Below are 17137 nucleotides of genomic sequence, written 5' to 3'. Positions count from 1 at the left end.
TCACAGAGTATTCAATAAAACCAGGCTTTGTACAAGGTTTGTTGTTTTCCTGCGATTAAAAAAAGTTGCAGTAAGACGATTTCCTCTGCAGCAGTCTTTGCAGCTCCGGGCAAAGATGAGACGAAAAGCGTTAGGTTGAATGAAAGGATCTGAGTTCATTTGTGGAGGAACCACAAACGTCAGAGGTTAGTTGCAGGTAAAGTCAGTGCAGTCACACACCATGAAGACAGCAGCTGGTGAGAGACAGCCAAGAGGAAGGAAGGTTGTTAGTTTGAGCTTTGGTAGAGTTAAAAAGTCAGGAAACAAAAAGCCCAAGTGAAGAGTCTCTCTTAGGAAGAGTGAGGACAAAAGCACCAAGGTTGAAACCTTTGAAGGGAATTTGTTTTGAGAAATGATCTAAAGCTACAGAGCGTGATGCTGAAGAGTGGAGAAGATTGTCAGAGATGCTTAGTGGGGAACAGATTAGTAGTGCTGGCAGCAGCGGGACACACCAGGCTTCCCTCGGCCTCTTTGTTAGTGGAATCAGCCGTGGGCCGCAGCTAGAGGTCTTACCCCGTTGCTCTGGGTGGACTGGATGGACTGCTCGCTTGCAGATGAGCATGTGCTCATGCGGTCAGCCTCTTTGCTGTGCGTGGAGTGTCTGTGGGCCTGAACCCCCGGCTGACGGGCCGGGGTCTCTGCCGCCTCTCCTGGGAAGGTGAACGAGCCAGGCCTGCTGGCTGGAGAGGCCGGCATAGAGCTCCAAAATCCAGATCCGGTCTTCTGTCCTGGGCTGGGAGGGGGAGGAGGAAGAGGGTCCTTTCCAAAGGCGGGCGCGGTTGGAGTTGGGGCGATTGGCGACACGGTTCCGGGCTGTGGTTTGGAGGTTGGCGTGGAGGGCAGAGGCCCCACTGTGGCACGAGGAATAGGGGTTACAGTGTTGGCAGGTGTGAGGGTCTGCGTGTGTGTCTGGTCCTCTGCGGTCTGCGAGGGACGCTTGCCCTGCGGACTGCCCCCTGGAGGAAGCGGGGTAGCAGGGACGGGACGAGGGGACAAACCTGGATCACAACCGAGCAAAACTCACACCTCAGTCACAACCTTCAATGTGCTGCGAAAACAAAGCTGGCCGAGCAAGGGGGCCACGTTCCGTACCTAACATCTTGTTGGGGCCCTCCGCGTCGGCCCCAGCGAGGTGACGGAGGGGCTGGGGCAGACGAGAGGGTTGAGGGATCTTGGAGGGCCGCCGGGAGATGCTCTGCGGTCCTGATGGGGCAGAGCTGGGCTGAGAGATCCCGCCTCCAACTCCGGGTGACACACCACCAACGCTTCCGCCCTGAGCTCCCACGCCGGCCCCGACGTGATTCCTCTGATACTCTATTGGCGAAGTCAGAGCTGTGAGACGGTACAAGAAAGACAGCGATGTACAAAAACAGCACCGCCACCAAACACCAGGTTCTGTGCGTCTGTCCGAAGGCTCACCATTGAGGAAATTGCGTTGGCTCTCCAGTATCTGGCTGATCTGAAGGGTCCAGACCTCACACACCCCCGGATGGGAGGAGTGAAGAACGAAGGACTCCAGCGTCCCATTGGTTGACCGAGAAGTGAGAATAAACTTACAGGGATCGCCTTCCACGCTCTCCTCCAGACCCAAACAGCTGACCTGGATTACCGACAGGGTCAGAGACTCAACATCTGGGCCACAACAAATCATTCAGGCAGCTTTGTAGCATTCTCACCTTGATGCTGTGTTTGTAGAGGAAGCCTGGCAGAGAGAAACCTTTCTTTTTGTCCAGAGGCTCACTGAAGATAACCAGCTGCTCGAACAGGAACACCCTTCTCTCCTTCATCCTGCCGTGCGAGCCGCCGTCTGGGTCGGACACCATGAACGTGTCCTGCAGCAACAGGCGACCCTGAGCTACAATCTTCCCCTGGAGACGGAGAAACGGGGAAAATGCTTTTAGTAGAAGCATTTCATGAGGCAGAATTCAGTATAAACAGTTAAGACACTGTAACATTGAGCTTTTTCACATTTCGCCAACCTCAAACTTTACTGGATTTTATTGGAATGTTATGTGATAAACCAACAACAAGCAGTGAATTAGGGATGCAAGTTATCGATTAATCAATAAGTCATTGATAAACGGTAATTTTCTTAACAACCAGGATTGTTAAGAAGAGCTTCATTTTTTTGGGAAAATGCTCAATTTAAAAATAAATCATAATTAAATTTTTAACATAATTTTGTATTAAATACTGACTCAATAAACAGAATATTGAGATTTTATCACATTATTAACCTTGGACATATTCATAAAATATAACAATACAGGAACCTCTTAACTTGCTTAATAGAAAAATAAAATGCAACAGATTGTTTCTCTTTCCAGTTCTTTTTCCCCCGCCATCTTTGTTTCTGTATCAACCGGCAAAACTCAAGGATGGCGCCCTCTGCTGGATGGTGGTCAAACTATAACACTGAAAGAAGATCTAAGCCCACATTGTTAGTTAATCGATTGGAACTAATTTTAACTTAATAAACCATTAATCGTCAATTAATCGTAAGTCGATTAATTGTTTGTATCCGTATAATGAATAATTGTGAAGAGGAAAGAAAACAACACAGGCTTTTAAAGGAATAAATCTACTAAATCTAGTGTACATTCACATTCAACCCCCTTCTACAGATTTATTTCTGTGTGCACATATGCTGGAAACCGTTTCCTTTTCCCACTTTATTCTGGTCTCTCACATAACATTCCAATAAAATATACTGAGGTTTGTGGAAAAAGCCCAAAAGAAACTTTTGGGAACCAATGTTGTGTAATTCAATTTTCCCTACATCAAATCCTTGAAGCCGACCAACATTCATCATGTCGTTGCACCTTTTTGGCACGATGCACATGACCTCCACTGCTTTCTGTAAGAGGTGGAAATGAAAAATGTTTTAGAAAAGCAAAGATTGTCTTTTAAATGAAGCGTTCAAGCAGAAGCTTTCAGTCACTTGCCTCTAAATCTGGACACTCCAGTCCAGCCTTTTTAGAGTGTTTGAGGAAATCCTAAATCAGACAAAGCAAATATGTCACCGCAAAAAACCAAAAAAACATTGGTAATGTTTGGCTTTTTACAATCAGAGAAGTCAGAGATGAAGGTGTTTTTTAAGTGAATCTGAGCCGAGTTGAGGTTTCGGCGCCCTCTGCTGGGCCAGTAAGGACTAACCTTGAGCAGCAGCTGGTATTTCATGATCCTTTGAACAGGTTTAATGAGCAGGTCTGTGATCTGCAGCCGGTGGCCCAACCTCTGCTTCAGATCCTTCATTAAATAAAAAACAAACAAAAAAACCTGAGTTCTCAGCATTTGAAAGCTGCCAACATCTGATGCCTCTTTAGCTAAACCACCGTTTACCTCAAAGTAGGTGTCGATATACTCTGACACGATGTGCTCCGACTTGGGCTTGTTCTGACAGTACACCACGTACATATTTAACCTGCGTTCCTGTGGAAACGCCAAGCAGAAGACTTCAGAATTCCACAAACACAAAGTTTAAATCTAGAAAAAAATGTAGAAATGACAAACCTGTTTGAGAAACAGTAGTCCCAGTCTGTCAGGGTCTTCTAAGCATTTCTCCAACTCCCTGAGGAAGAAGCTGAGTGAGAGGGAAAGAGAAACATTTAGTTATTTAGTTGGCGACTGAGCAGAAGGAAATCTGGATTCTAGCGCTTGACGTACTCTTTGTGCCAGTCGTAGATTTGATGGATGTTTCCAAACACGATTTTATCCTTCCCCCTCATATCGTCGGGAACGCCCTCCTCCTTCATCCTGCTCATGTAGCCCTTATTTATGGAGACAAAAGAAACAAATACGTGTAAGCCTGAATACACGGCATAAAGGAAAACAAAGAAACGTAGAGCGCTCACCTCGACTACAAGACCCAGATCCCGGACGTAATCTCGCTCGGTTTCTACCAGCTCCAGCAGAACGTAGCTAAAACAACAACAAGATGACTCAGCTGAAGAGAGAAGCCAGCGTGTGTTTGTGTTAAGACAGCAGCACACTTACTGTCTTTTCTTGACGATGCTGGCCCTGCGTTCATCCATCTCTTCCCCAGGCGAGGAGGAGGACAGGAGGGAGTTATCGGAGGGGTTGAAGGAGGGAGAGCTGCTGTCGCCCTGCTCTACCGACAGAGAGCTGGGTCTGTCCTCCAGAGCCTGCATCCACACGCAACAACGGGGGAAACAAAGCAGATGCAGATGGAGTCGTTTCAACTGATTATAGTTCTAAAATATACACATTTATTTTACAGTTTTTTTTCCAAGTGTTGATCACTGATGTTAATCAAGTTCGTTTTATAGCAGCTGCTGATAAAGACGTGGAAAAAAAATAGGGATGCACAATAAATCGGCACCAACATCAGTATTGGTGGATGATTTTTAACAAAACCTATCGGATAAATAAAACTGATTTGATGTGAATTTATGTCCATCTCGTTTCTGGAGGACGAGTTTGGTCATGTGACAGTGATCGTGATTCAGTAACGGATTTAACTGCAAATAAAGAAACATGATGGTAATTTTACAATGTCAAAGGTTTAGTGAATATATATATATATATATATATATATATATATATATATATATATATATATATATATATATATATATATAATATTGGTGAATATTGGTTATCAGCCATAATAGCAATATCAGTGTTGGATATTGACTGGCCAAAATGTTCACGTCAGCGCATCTCTGGTGAAAACACTTGTAATAAATCAGTTTCATTTCGATGACTTAACACTAAAAAGTTCAAAAGTCCAGAAGAAACAGAGAGAGAAAGAGAGAGAAGTATAGAGAGACAGAGAGAACTAGATATAAATCGATCAATTAAATGTAAGAAACTATTTCTATCACTTTTGTTTTATGGAAATTGTTGAGGCATCAAAAACAGGACAGGCCGTTTTCATTCAAGTTTTTACATTTTCAGTGTGAGATTACTGCTTTTCAGAGATCTGCATGAAGGATGTCAATAAGGACGATGCGCCTAAACTCATGATCACAAAGCTGTTTTTGTGAATGTCGGCACACACACACACACGCGCGGTGTGTGTCTGTCTCCTACCATCTTGCTTTTGACCAACTCCTCGATGGCGCTCACCAACTCGGCGGCACTGGGCGTCTCCGAACTGGACGGACGGACGGAAAGACGGGAAGACGTCTGAGCAGCCACAGAGAGGGGAGGCAAGCAGAACAGCCATGAGAACGTGGCAGCCTGTGTGCTCGGGTTTGTTCAGTAGTTCTTGAGTTTAATTTTAATTCTCAAGTTAGAGAAATCCATAAATGGACAGCAAAGAAAATGCCCTCTCTAGTGGTTAAAGGTCAGCTTTTAATGACTTGAATGCACATTAGTTGTCTTTTGTGGATGTTTTTTTTCCAGGTTTAGTAAAAGAAAAATAATTCAGTGATATAATCTGAGGAGGTTCCTCTAATTGGTGAAACTCCAAGTTTCTGAGGAGTTACATTTAAAACTAAAGTAAAAAAACAACAAAACAAAAACAAAAAAAACAATAAAAACAAAGGAAATTTGTGTGAAATTCAGAAAACTAAAAATGGAGAGGGGAAAACATGAGGCGGAAGGAAAAAAGAAATGTGGAAGGAGGAAAAAAATCATTCAAGGTTTGATAGAAAGAATGTGGGGGAGAAAAAAAAAGTGCAATCTGAATGCAAAGAGAGGTTTTCTGTCGTGTTCCTGTTATGGAGGAGAGAATGCCGTCAGCGAGGATGAAAGAGGTTTCATGGATGTGTTTGTGCAGATATAGTTCAGGAGACTCTCACCCTTTCTGTGCTGTGCGCCCTTCTGGCCTCGCCAGCATTTAGAGATGCCAATTACTTGCATGGGTAATGAGGTAACGCACATAAAGGTAAGAAGAGGGGGAATGAGGACGAGCGGGGAGAGGGAGAGGGGGACGGAGGGGAAGCTGTGATTGGTCGGGTGGGATGACAGGAGGTGGGACCGGGAGGGGGGGTTTGAATCTTCATTTCAGCGTGGGTTTTACTCAGATTGTTAGAGAGGAGGCTGACGGGGGGAACCTGGCCCGCTGTCTCACGCGCCGCTCGCTCCTTCCTAAGTGTCTGTCGTCCCTTGCTGCGGCTTCTTAAAGCATGCACAAATACGCTGCATTCAAGTGCAAGTCGAGCATGCTCAAGGCATTGTAAAGCTGGCAGAAATAAGGCAGTGCATCCCTCGACTCTGAACTGACCGCTGAAGGGGAAAAATAAAAAAAGCTCCACGCTGCCCCCTCCACTCAGAGTTAGGAGCTACATGTGTCCTCTCTCTCTCTCTCTCTCTCTCTCTCTCTCTCTCTCTCTCTCTCTCTCTCTCTCTCTCTCTCTCTCTCTCTCTCTCTCTCTCTCTATTTATTTACAGTTTGTCCTAATCTGCTCACCGTAGAGTTACAGTTAAAAAACAACAACAAACAAGCGAGGAAATAAAAGAACTAAAGAAATTTAGGAATGTTATGAGTTTGTTAAAATACAGAAGTTAACCAGAGTGCGTTTAAAAAAAAAAAAAAGAAGTTAAGAAGCTTAAAGTCATTTCCCCTCAAAAAGAACAGGCTTTAAAAAGGGCATTTTAAAGTGGAAGGAGCGGGAAAAAGCAGGAATTAAAGAATCAGACTGAGGGAGGAGACAGAAGGGGAAGAGCAAGGCTTTCAGATGGAGAGATATGGAAACTGAGACAAAGCAAAGACAGGACATAAATCAAGGTAATGCTACGTCATGGCAAACAGCAAACAATACAACCAGGAAACAAAACAAAAGAGAAACACAAATTAGTGTCAGAAGAGAATCTGCTTTAGTCTTTTGCTGCCTAAAATGTAAAACTCTGTTTTTAAAAAAGACAGGGCAGAATAGGAAGAGAAAAGGTTCATTATGACTGGAAAGGTTCGATTCATTTGCGTCAGAAAAATGATGTTTTAAGGGAAACGAGATAAACGGATCAGTGAACGTTGGACTCATATTAAGTTCTTCTTTTAAAAAAAAAAAAAAAAAAAAAGCGTTTTAAATAAAGTACAGAATATTATAGAATTACTTCTTGTGGTTTTCCACAATGTCATTTTATAAACCTAAAGTTTAATATTTGCCGTTTGGGTTTTATGTGATAGACCAAGACAAAGCAGAATGTGAAAATTTATGCTGATCTGAAAAGATGCAAAACATGACATGAAGAGGAAAACTAACTGGACATCATCCTGAAAACACCTCAAATGCAATGACATGATTCTGGCAGCATCATGATGTGGGGGAGCTGATGGAGCTAAAGACCTGAGACTGGAGCAGAATGAAAAATAATAATAATAAACACCACCAGAGATAACATACAGTACTCATTTGGGATTAACTCAGCAGATATGAGACAACTTCTACATTTTATTAGCAAAAAATTTAAAAAATCTTTTCTGTGATGCCTCTTTCTGTTGGTCTATTGCATCAAAACTCAATAAAATATTTGGCTTATGGTCGTAATGCGACCAAAAAAAAAGGAAAAGGTTCAAGAGGTGTCAATAGCTTAGAAAGAACTGAGTGTAAAAGTTTTAAATATCTGAAATGTAAGACATTTTAAACCATTTTAGAAATCAAATAGTAATGCTCATGCAGTCAAAAAATAAATAAATAAATAAAGATGCAGATTTTTCATATGGAAACTTAAAACTGCCAACTATCAGAGAAAAACTAAAAGAAATAATAAAAGTAATTCTTGACGTGGTCAACATCAGATAAATGTGGAAGTCTGCTTTGGTTTCCCTGAAGCTGTTTGTTCACTGATGCTCTGTAAAAACCTCTGATATCTTCATAGAACTGTTGTAACTTATGTTTACATATCAGAAAACTCCTGCAGGAAACTGGTTGCACTAGATTTTATTTAGAGGCATCAGCTAAATATAAATCCCCCCTTTTGTTTTTCACATTTCAGTTTTTTTTCTTCTTTTTTTGTTTTCTCCCACTTGTCAGTTTTGTGTTGGTCAATCACATGGAAACCCAATGAAACAAACATTTAAGTTATTTGTTGCAGTTTTATAGCATTTCATCCTATAAAACAGAGTTTTTCCTTACATGAGACAAGTAAGGCAATTATTTTTATGTTTCACTGCAAATAATGCAAAAAGATAAAGTCACATTTGACAGCTTTCTGGGATGACAATCCATTTAAATCCAAAACTAAATGATATTTAGTTTCAGAACCGCTGACTGGTCACAGGAAATGAGCCGCTGTGCACATAATGCACTTATGTGTCACTATTGTTTTACAAAAACCTGAAAATCCCAATCTGACATCAAGCAGGTCATATCTTAATCCCAGCTTCCTCTCCTGGGTGATTTGGACGAGTCTCCTTGTCCTCACCTTGTCGTCCTGTGAGTCCGGCTGCAGCAGGCTGTGCTGCTGGATGGCCATGGGCGGGGGCAGAGGAACCGAGTCGGCCCCCTCCTCTCCCTCCTCTTCTCCGCAGCTCTGCATGCCAGACGAACTGGACTTGGACAGCGTGCCGCTTGACAGGCCCTCGTTACGAACCCTCTGAGACGCACACAAGAACGGCAGCGGTGAGATTATGTTGCCTGACTACTTCTATGGAAATCAAAGCGTGTGTGTGCGTGTGTGTGTGTGTGTGTGTGTGTGTGTGTGTGTGTGTGTGTGTGTGTGTGTGTGTGTCCACCCACCTCCTCCAGAGTTTCATCCTGAGGTGTGGCAGCGCTGTCGTCGGAGTCTTTCTGCGAGCCCATGGTTATCTCGCCGCTCTTCCTCACCTCCCGGTTCTTCTTGTGCTTGCTGGCCAGCTTCTTGACGTGGCCGTCCGCCTTGCCGCTGCTGAGCCGACGCACCGGGCTGGTCAGCCACTTGCGAAGCGTGTTACCTTGGAAACGTAGCAGTTACGGCTTCAACGTTAAACTCCTCTCAGTTTTACCACATCAAACAACTTCTGGCAAAACATAAAATACACTCGCACAACTAAGCCTGCCATGACTACAAATGTTCCTGTACGATAAATCGCCCCAGAAGTTATCGCGATGTCGATAATATTGTTGCTTTGAGATCATTTTCAAGTAATATTATGGTAATGGCATAATAATGCAAAAAAAAAAACAGGTTAGATTCTAATGAAGGTTTAACACTGGAACAGGAAGACATGTTAAAAATCCAAAGATATATAAACAACAGAAACAACAAAAAAATTAATTACTCAAAACTGTTCTTCAAAAAAGGGTCTAGTTGAGACCACAGAGCCAGACTGGAGACTTTTATCACCAAGTTTTGGTCAAAAGAGGTCAAATGGAAATGGTGCGATAAATTGATTTATTGCTTATAACAACAGACCTACATACAACATGAGCTAAGATCGCCATGACTGCCTACCTGGTCGTTTGGGTCCAGGTGAGCTGTGGGAGCTGATGCCATGGCCAGGCTGCAGCGTGGCTGAAGATCCTGGCATAATGGAGTCATTGCTGCACACGGACAGAGTGTCTGTGAGAGGCAGAGGAGGGGACGTCTTAGAAATGCTCTGATATGCACATTCAAAGTATCGAGTTACATTGCAACAGTACTTTGCTAAAGTAAATTTGTAACATCTTATCAAGTTAACACCTCTGTAATGTGTTTTGACAGGATTTTTTTACGGACTGACGGAGACAAAGTGCTACATGATTGTGGAATGATCAAAGTTTTTGTCAAAGTCTTTCATAAACATTTCGTAAAACTGAGAGCGTTTTGTTATTAAGAACCCCTGAAACAAAACTTTGTAAAATTCAGTTTTAATTCAGCATTCAGTTTCTATGCTCTACAAATCTGGAACCAACTTCCAGGAAACCGTAAATGTGCTGAAACACTGACTTCCTTTATTTCAAGGTTTAAAACCCACCAATTTAGAGTTACTGGGAGAATTTATGGTCCAGTAAAACTTGTTATTGTGACAGGCCTAGCTAGGAGGGATCTCTAGTGTTAGCTTTTCATCAAATACCAGAAAGTTTCACTTTGGTCCCATCTGACCAGAGAACTTCTTCCACAGGTTTTCCTCTGTCCTCTAGATTAACAAACCTTAAGCAGAACTTGTGGCTTTCTTTGCCACTCTTCAATGAAAGGTTTGTACCTCCATCTCTAAGATGTTTCTAAAGAAAAACTGTCAAATTTGCCTTCCTCTTCACAATCATGCACCATGTTTTGGTTTATCACATAAAGATCCAAACAAAAACCACTGAAGTTTGTAGTCTGAATGTGAAAATCTTTGCAGATCGGAACCGCGGCGGTCGGCTCCGAACCTTTGTGGTTAAAGATTCCCTCCATCTCCATGGACGACCTGGAGTGGGCGATGCAGAGCATGGCGCAGGGGACCAGGCCCTCCAGGGCCGGCGAGCGGTCCGTCGTCCTCACCAGGCACCAGTCGGGTTTGTCGTGGCAACGCTCCAGGACCTCGACGGTTTGCCCTCGCCTCAGCGTCAGCTCGTTGCTGTTGCTGGCCATGAAGTCGTGGATCACCACGGTGAGCTCGCAGCCGCCGGAGAGCTGAGGAAGAGAAGACCCGGTTCAGAGTTGTGATAGGACGATAAAGGATCAGATTCTGAGCTTTTTTGCTCTGATTTTTAAAACGTGCAGAGTTGTCACCTTGTCACTGTCCAGCGTGTTCTGGGAGGTGCGGGACGCCAGAGAGATGGTGTCTGGTTGGCTGCTGCCTTCACCCTGACTGTCCAGGTCCTCTAAATCCCTGAACGCAGAACACAGGACTGTCATACTGCCATTGTCCTCAGAAAGACGTTTCACTCTCTAACTCCCGTGGTGTTTACCTTCGTCCTTTGGGATGCTTGGCGGTGCTGGGTTTGGGGATGTGAATGGGCTCCTTCAGGGCTCCTCTCAGATGAATGGTGCGCTCCTGGATCACCTCCCTGATGTGTTTGATCCAGTCCTGTTTGTTCTCAATGTTCGATGCCTATGAAAGGGCGGGAAAGGGAGATGTTGAACGAGATCTGGCGTGAGATCTCAAAACGAAAAATAAAAACTTTGTTAATGAAATTTCACTCCGTTTCACACAAGTCTGAATGACTTCTCTTTATTTTACTTCTGGTATTTTTTAAATTTACAGGTACATCTGGGGAAAAATTACATTTCTGAATGTTAAACTCAGATTTCATAGAGTGAAATATTTCAAGTTTTTGTTTCATAAGTTAAATATCAGAAAGTCATGGTTTCACACCTTAATCAGATAATTAACAATGCAGTTATGAATCTTTTTTTCTTTTTTACATATTTGTTAAAACTGTCACCATGTCAGGACAGAATTATATGAGACAGATAATCTGTGAAAACATCAATCTCCTCCTCCCTGAGCTGCTGCTGTTGTCTGAAGAAATGCAGCGCTTGGCTCTGATTGGTCAGAAACAACCAATCAGAGCCAGAAGGAGGGTCATAGTGCTGTCAATCATCTTCATGAACGCACTGCTAAATGTGCAAATGGCGGAGAAAGAAGTTACCATTACAGGAAAACTGTTTGTCAGCCATCATCAGTGGCTACGCTAACTAGCCTTAGCATTCATGACAAGCTCAGCTGAAGTTGTATCCTAGCAGAGAGCGAGAAAAGGGGGTGAGGGGGTGGGTGGCGCCTACATGGACATGATCGACAGCGCTACAATCCGCCTCCTGGCCCTGATTGGTTGTTTCTAGTTTTCACTTGGAGCACAGGGGGAAAGCAGAGGAGCTCGATTTTTTCATAGATTGTCATGACTGTCTTGACATTCTGACAGTTTCAACAAATGTGTGAAAATCTACTTTTATATATACGTTACATAGTGCAGCTATAACTCAAAACATCTCATCCTTTTTTTATTGATCCTCCATAATGTTCTGAGACGCTGCATTTTGGGTTTTAATGATCTACAAGCCATAAGCAAAAAAATTACAAGAAATTAAAGCTTGAAAAATTTCACTGTGTAATGAATCAGAGTTTCACCTTCTGAAATGAGTGACAAAAAATATTATAGAAATAGCCGCACACTTAGATTAGGTTATCAACAAAGAAAATTAATCAGTATATATATTTTTTTCATTTGAATAAAAAAGATAAAACTTTAAATTATTATTTTGGAAAACCATAATTCTTTCCGCCAAGGATTTTTGTGTTAGTATCCAGGACTGGGAAGCCGTTTAAAGATGTACAACACACTCAGCCAAAGCCGTCCTGTAAACAGTGTTAATGAACTAACGTGCAGGAAGCGTGCAGACTTGTGTGAAGCAGATGAGGGCTGTGTTGTGGGATCGTTTGTACTCACCGTTGCTCCATGTTTGGCTCCCTGACTTAGCTTTGAATTTAAAATATAGAATAAAGAATTTCACTGATTTGGCTTGAGAAAATATACGGGACATTTTTTTTTTTAATGTGCTCACAAACAAAACAAAAAAGAAATGAAGTCACGTGATAGAAATGCAAAACACGGATATAATCTGCCTTTGACAGAGTGCTGATGGCCATTTAAATGTGCAGACAGTAATGAGGAGAGTGTGTGTGTGTTGTGTGTGTGTGTGTGGGGAGACAATTTACAATGCACATACTGCATGGCTACTAGTCAGTGGTTAGCTCAGTAGTGAACGTGTGTAACAGAGCTGAGTGTGGGGGGTTTCTGGGCTCATGCTGTTCCAGCGGCGGACGCTAACTTTAATCCATCTGTGAGCTCCACAACAAAAACACACAGAAGATGAATGGAGGGGTGGCGGAGGGGTGTGGGGGGTCCGGATGATTAAAAGATTGTTTTTCTGCTTCAAACAGGGAGACGACGTGTTACTTTGATGAAGTGGCATGAGAGGCCGTGGGCGTTCATGAGCTGACGGTGTCACCAGCGTTGGTGGAAGCGATTCAGCCCACATAGAGAGTTAGATGTACAAACATCCACGGAAAACACAGCCCCGGGTTTACAGATGTGTTTGTGGGGTTTCTTTTGTTTTTTTTTTGTTTTTTGAACAGATGGAACAAAGCTGAATCTGACCGGAGGACAAAGACGACAGAGAGAAAGAGGAAAGAAAGGAAGGAGGGAGGACAGAGGAGGGCTGACAGAAAACTGCAGCTTATAAAACATTACAAGTTTATGATGGAGAATCAGGGACTAAGAAAAAAATAAAACAAAAGTGTAAGGAGGAAATCATATTTTCACATATTGAATGAATTCATATTATGAAAATATACTACAAAAAAGTTGTAGCATTACAACTTCTTCCTCATTTTATTTTGAAATTATTCTCGTACAACTATTCTCAAAATGCCATAATTTCATTTTCGTAATATAATGACGTTATTGTCATATTATTACGACTTTTTTCATAATATTCCAACTTTATTCTCATAATAGTATTACTTTATTCACGTAATACTATGACTATTATTGATATACAACTTATTTAAACTTTACTCCCATAAATTGTATTTATTTTTTTCTTAGTATCGCCCTAATACTCTGTTGTACAAGTCAAAGAAAAGGGAAAAAAAAGAAAGAGAAGGAAAGCTACACATTTGGGTTAGACCAATACAGATAATTCAAAACCATGATATATGTAAAATCTTAACCTCTCATTTTTCTCAGTGTAGTTTTTAACATCTTCCTCTTACAACTGTATTAGCCAAACCTTGAGAACATGTCAGCAGAAGAAAAAGGAGAAACTTTCTCATTCCTTACCTTGAGAACTATTTTGTTGTCAGAAGTCGGGGTACGTCCCACCCATAAGGCAAACTTACACGGATCTCCTTCGACGTGCTCCGTCACGCCCAGCTCAGACGTCTGCAGGAGGAAAAGGAAGAAAGAACGCACCAAACGTTTCAGGTTGTTCCTAATTTACCAGGTTGGAGATGATTTCACTCTTATGCCAAGAGAAGACAAGAAAAAAAAGTTGTCCTGGGGTAAAAGGTGGCATTTATTATCCCAAATCTGACACCGGATGTGGGTTTTATTACATGCATGTTCTATAAACTTATTGCTAAAGTTAGCTTTTGATTTAACAGAGAGTTAAAGGGATATTTCACTTCAACTGACATTGATCCGAGTTTTTTAAAGAACTACCACCATTACTCTTTACATGAGTTTGTCTGCAGGCAAAAAAAAAAAAATCTGTAAGTTTTCAAGTTAGTAGCTCAAAATCAAAAACAAAACTATTTGATATGTGTACACACATAAATCTATGTGTGTACACATATCAACCACCTCTGCTTCAAATGTTGTTTTCCCTTTGATTGTAACAGCAGAGATGGAGGAACAAAAGTTTGACAGCTCTGTGTGGATCCGTCCTCCTGTACTTACAAACAGCTTGCTCTTGTAGATGTATTTGCTCCTGCCGTTGGAATCCTTCACCTCCTTGCTGAACACCAGAGACATCTCGAAGAGGAAGAGGTGGCGCTCTCGGCCTTTACGGATCAAAGTCTTGGGATCCCAGACCTGGAAGGAGTCCTGGAGGATGAGCTCGCCCTGAGACTCGATGTTCTCATCGAATCCTGGAGGAAAAACGGTAAATTTGAACAGAGAGACTTTTTAAAGTCTAATCAGTATTTTGTCAAAAACGTTTTTTTCTTTCATACTTCGCTTTCATTCTCCTCAACTTTTTTTAATCTCATTGAAAGTTTGATGCATTTATTTTTATTTTGTAATAGATTTGCGTTAACTAGAGGTTTTCTAGAGGTGGAACACATTTCTTTGCAAAACAGTTTGGACTCCAAATCAGATTAAATCAGGAACATTGTGAACAGTCAGTTTCAAGTCTTGCCAAATATTCTCTATTTTACGCGTTAGTTCTGTCATAAGAAATAAAGCTTTGACTAATAAATAACTCTCAGCCTTAATCTCAAGATTTTTTAAGTCTCTTTGGTTACCTTCACACAGAAGGCAAATGCAACCCAAACGATTTTTTTTAATTTTTTTTTACCAAAATGTGACCAACATCTGACTTTTCACAGTAGTCTGAACGGCCCAGTTCCAGCCTTTACTCCCCCAAAAGAATCAGAAATGTTCATATATGGCACTAAATCAGGTTCACATCCAAATGACTTCAAAGTGTCTGAACGTCGCATGTCGCATTTTATCTGACTTTTATGTCATTGATGTGAGACATGAGTCATAATTCTGCATCAGAAGAAGACAAACTGGACATAAACAATGGCTGAAAATGAAATTATAATTCTGAAACTTTGTAAGTAGTCTGTGTCAGTGAAGCTAATTGCATCACAAGCCCATCACTCTTATCTCTGACTTCTCGTTCAGACTTCCACAAAATGCTGTTGCTATTAGTTGTGTTTTCTTTCCATTAGCTTCCTTTACGTTGCTGTGATTTTGTGATAACACTATCGGCTCCCGTTGCTGAATAAACTTTAAAATCGATCCATTTTCACTTTCCTTCAGACATAAAATAGTTTAGCTTTAACAAGTTAGATATTATTGGCCAAGTAACAACTAGCAGATCTAGATCCACAGTCCAACCACTGTGTGGCGCTCACCTTCCAGCATGGAAAGATGCATGGCATCGTTTGCCTTCTTGGGAACGTTGAGCATCACCTCCAGGCCGTCTTTAATCTCTCCTTTCCCTTCTTCGCAACACGTCAGGAGCTCCTAAACAGACAAGCGGACAGGAAATCAGCAGAAGCGCGATGGAGCCCCTTGAATGCAGCGGCTGTGAGGTGCGGTGAGATGTGCGACCTTCAGCAGAAGCTGATACTTGGTGATTCTCTGCACCGGCTTGATCAGATAGGAGGAGATGGAGTTGGCCAGCCGGTGCCGTTGCTGGATTTCCTGTCACCAGACAGAAAAGGTCGGGTAAGTTCTGTTCATACGTAGCCCATGAAACCTTCCCGGTGTGGCCGTCGCTAGCGGTGCTACTCACGTCAAAGTAGTTCCCAGCATGCTCCAATATGAGCTGCGTGGAGTCGGGTTTGTTCTTGCAGTAGTTCACGTACATCTGGAACTTGTCGGCCTTAAAGAGCAGAGAAATGTTACAGATGGATGCGGTTCTGTTTAGGGTCTGGTGACATGTTGCTAACACCTGATGATACGTACCCAAGTGACAAAGCAGTGGCCAACATCTTCTGGAAGCTGCTCATACTTCTCCAACTCTTTGAGAAAGATGCTGGAATAAATTTAGGAGTGTGAGATGAAAACGTAAAATAAAAGTAAAAAAAAAAAAAACTACTTTATTACATGGAGACAATTACATAAAAATAGTTTAAATAACTGCTAAAAGTGATATGAAAAACTATGTGCATCCTATTACAGGGTAGTAGTAGGAGTCAGATATTGTCGAAGAGCAATTTCTGCCCATTGTTCATTACAAAATTCCTTCAGTTCACTGATGTTTGCAGGTGTTTATTTATGCTGAGCTTTATTAGGTCACAACTACAGTAACTAAAATGTCTGGACTTTATTTTTTTATTTTCTTCTTCAGCTGCTCGTTGCAGATTTTCTGAGTGTTTATGATTATCTTGCAGTTTATGTCATATTTCACACTTTAATACTGTTATATACAAAAATTCATGTCGGGCATGTTGCATATCCACCATGCTTAACATTTTCCAAAAAAACACACAGCTGTGTATTATAAACAGGAAAAAAATATTACTGAGAAAGGGACAGGTTAATAAAATATCTTTTCTTCCTCCTGCCCCTTTGCACATGTGCATAACGTGTCGTAAGAGAACGAGTTTATGAATCAATAATGAAATTTGTTAATAACCTGATTGATTGATTAAACTAAACAATGCTCTGTGCCTTTAAATGGGCGTGTCTTACTTATGGTGGAATTCGTAGAGGTCCTGCATGTTCCCAAAAATGATGTGCTCCTTGTTGATGATTCCTGGGGGAATCTCCTCCACGCCGCTGGTCATCTCCCACAAGTACGTCTGCGTGAAGAGCAGAGAGGAAAGGCCACAGTTACCGTATTTTCCAGATGTTTCCAGATGTTTGGTGCGAGTCTCGGAGGTTTTCTTACGTCCATGCATTCCCGCAGGTCTCGCACATAGGTTTTCTCCGTCTGAATCAGCTCGGCCATGATGAACCTAGACACACACACACACACACACACACACACACACACACACACAGGCACAAGTTGGCAGCTTGTCATACTGTCCTCATTCAAGCGGTGAATAATCAATAGCTCC

At 42.0% G+C, this 17137-nt stretch overlaps 1 protein-coding gene across 1 annotated transcript in view; it reads right to left on the bottom strand.

The window, feature by feature from the left end:
* The window catches only part of LOC106922640 (triple functional domain protein), an 84007-nt gene that overhangs the window by 5952 nt on the left and 60918 nt on the right, over window positions 1-17137 (bottom strand). Inside the window, exons 27-54 of the mRNA XM_014995222.2 lie at window positions 16966-17032; window positions 16767-16876; window positions 16038-16107; window positions 15865-15954; window positions 15681-15773; window positions 15482-15593; window positions 14295-14485; window positions 13677-13778; window positions 12282-12311; window positions 10803-10945; window positions 10624-10723; window positions 10281-10524; window positions 9382-9489; window positions 8688-8881; window positions 8374-8544; window positions 5095-5190; window positions 4036-4184; window positions 3894-3960; window positions 3706-3809; window positions 3553-3622; window positions 3382-3471; window positions 3196-3288; window positions 2985-3035; window positions 2819-2896; window positions 1716-1907; window positions 1459-1639; window positions 1132-1371; window positions 553-1037 (exon numbers count right to left, since the gene is read on the bottom strand). Of these exons, the coding sequence (XP_014850708.2) occupies window positions 553-1037; window positions 1132-1371; window positions 1459-1639; window positions 1716-1907; window positions 2819-2896; window positions 2985-3035; window positions 3196-3288; window positions 3382-3471; window positions 3553-3622; window positions 3706-3809; window positions 3894-3960; window positions 4036-4184; window positions 5095-5190; window positions 8374-8544; window positions 8688-8881; window positions 9382-9489; window positions 10281-10524; window positions 10624-10723; window positions 10803-10945; window positions 12282-12311; window positions 13677-13778; window positions 14295-14485; window positions 15482-15593; window positions 15681-15773; window positions 15865-15954; window positions 16038-16107; window positions 16767-16876; window positions 16966-17032 (3721 nt within the window). The remainder of the gene's footprint in view (window positions 1-552; window positions 1038-1131; window positions 1372-1458; window positions 1640-1715; window positions 1908-2818; window positions 2897-2984; window positions 3036-3195; window positions 3289-3381; window positions 3472-3552; window positions 3623-3705; window positions 3810-3893; window positions 3961-4035; window positions 4185-5094; window positions 5191-8373; window positions 8545-8687; window positions 8882-9381; window positions 9490-10280; window positions 10525-10623; window positions 10724-10802; window positions 10946-12281; window positions 12312-13676; window positions 13779-14294; window positions 14486-15481; window positions 15594-15680; window positions 15774-15864; window positions 15955-16037; window positions 16108-16766; window positions 16877-16965; window positions 17033-17137) is intronic.

This window comes from Poecilia mexicana, unplaced genomic scaffold (assembly GCF_051168715.1).
Source record: "Poecilia mexicana isolate PSO_F unplaced genomic scaffold, ASM5116871v1 scaffold_11, whole genome shotgun sequence".
Lineage (NCBI taxonomy): Eukaryota > Metazoa > Chordata > Actinopteri > Cyprinodontiformes > Poeciliidae > Poecilia > Poecilia mexicana.
Note: the sequence above shows the minus strand (reverse complement) of the source record. Positions and strands in the feature narration are given on the sequence as shown.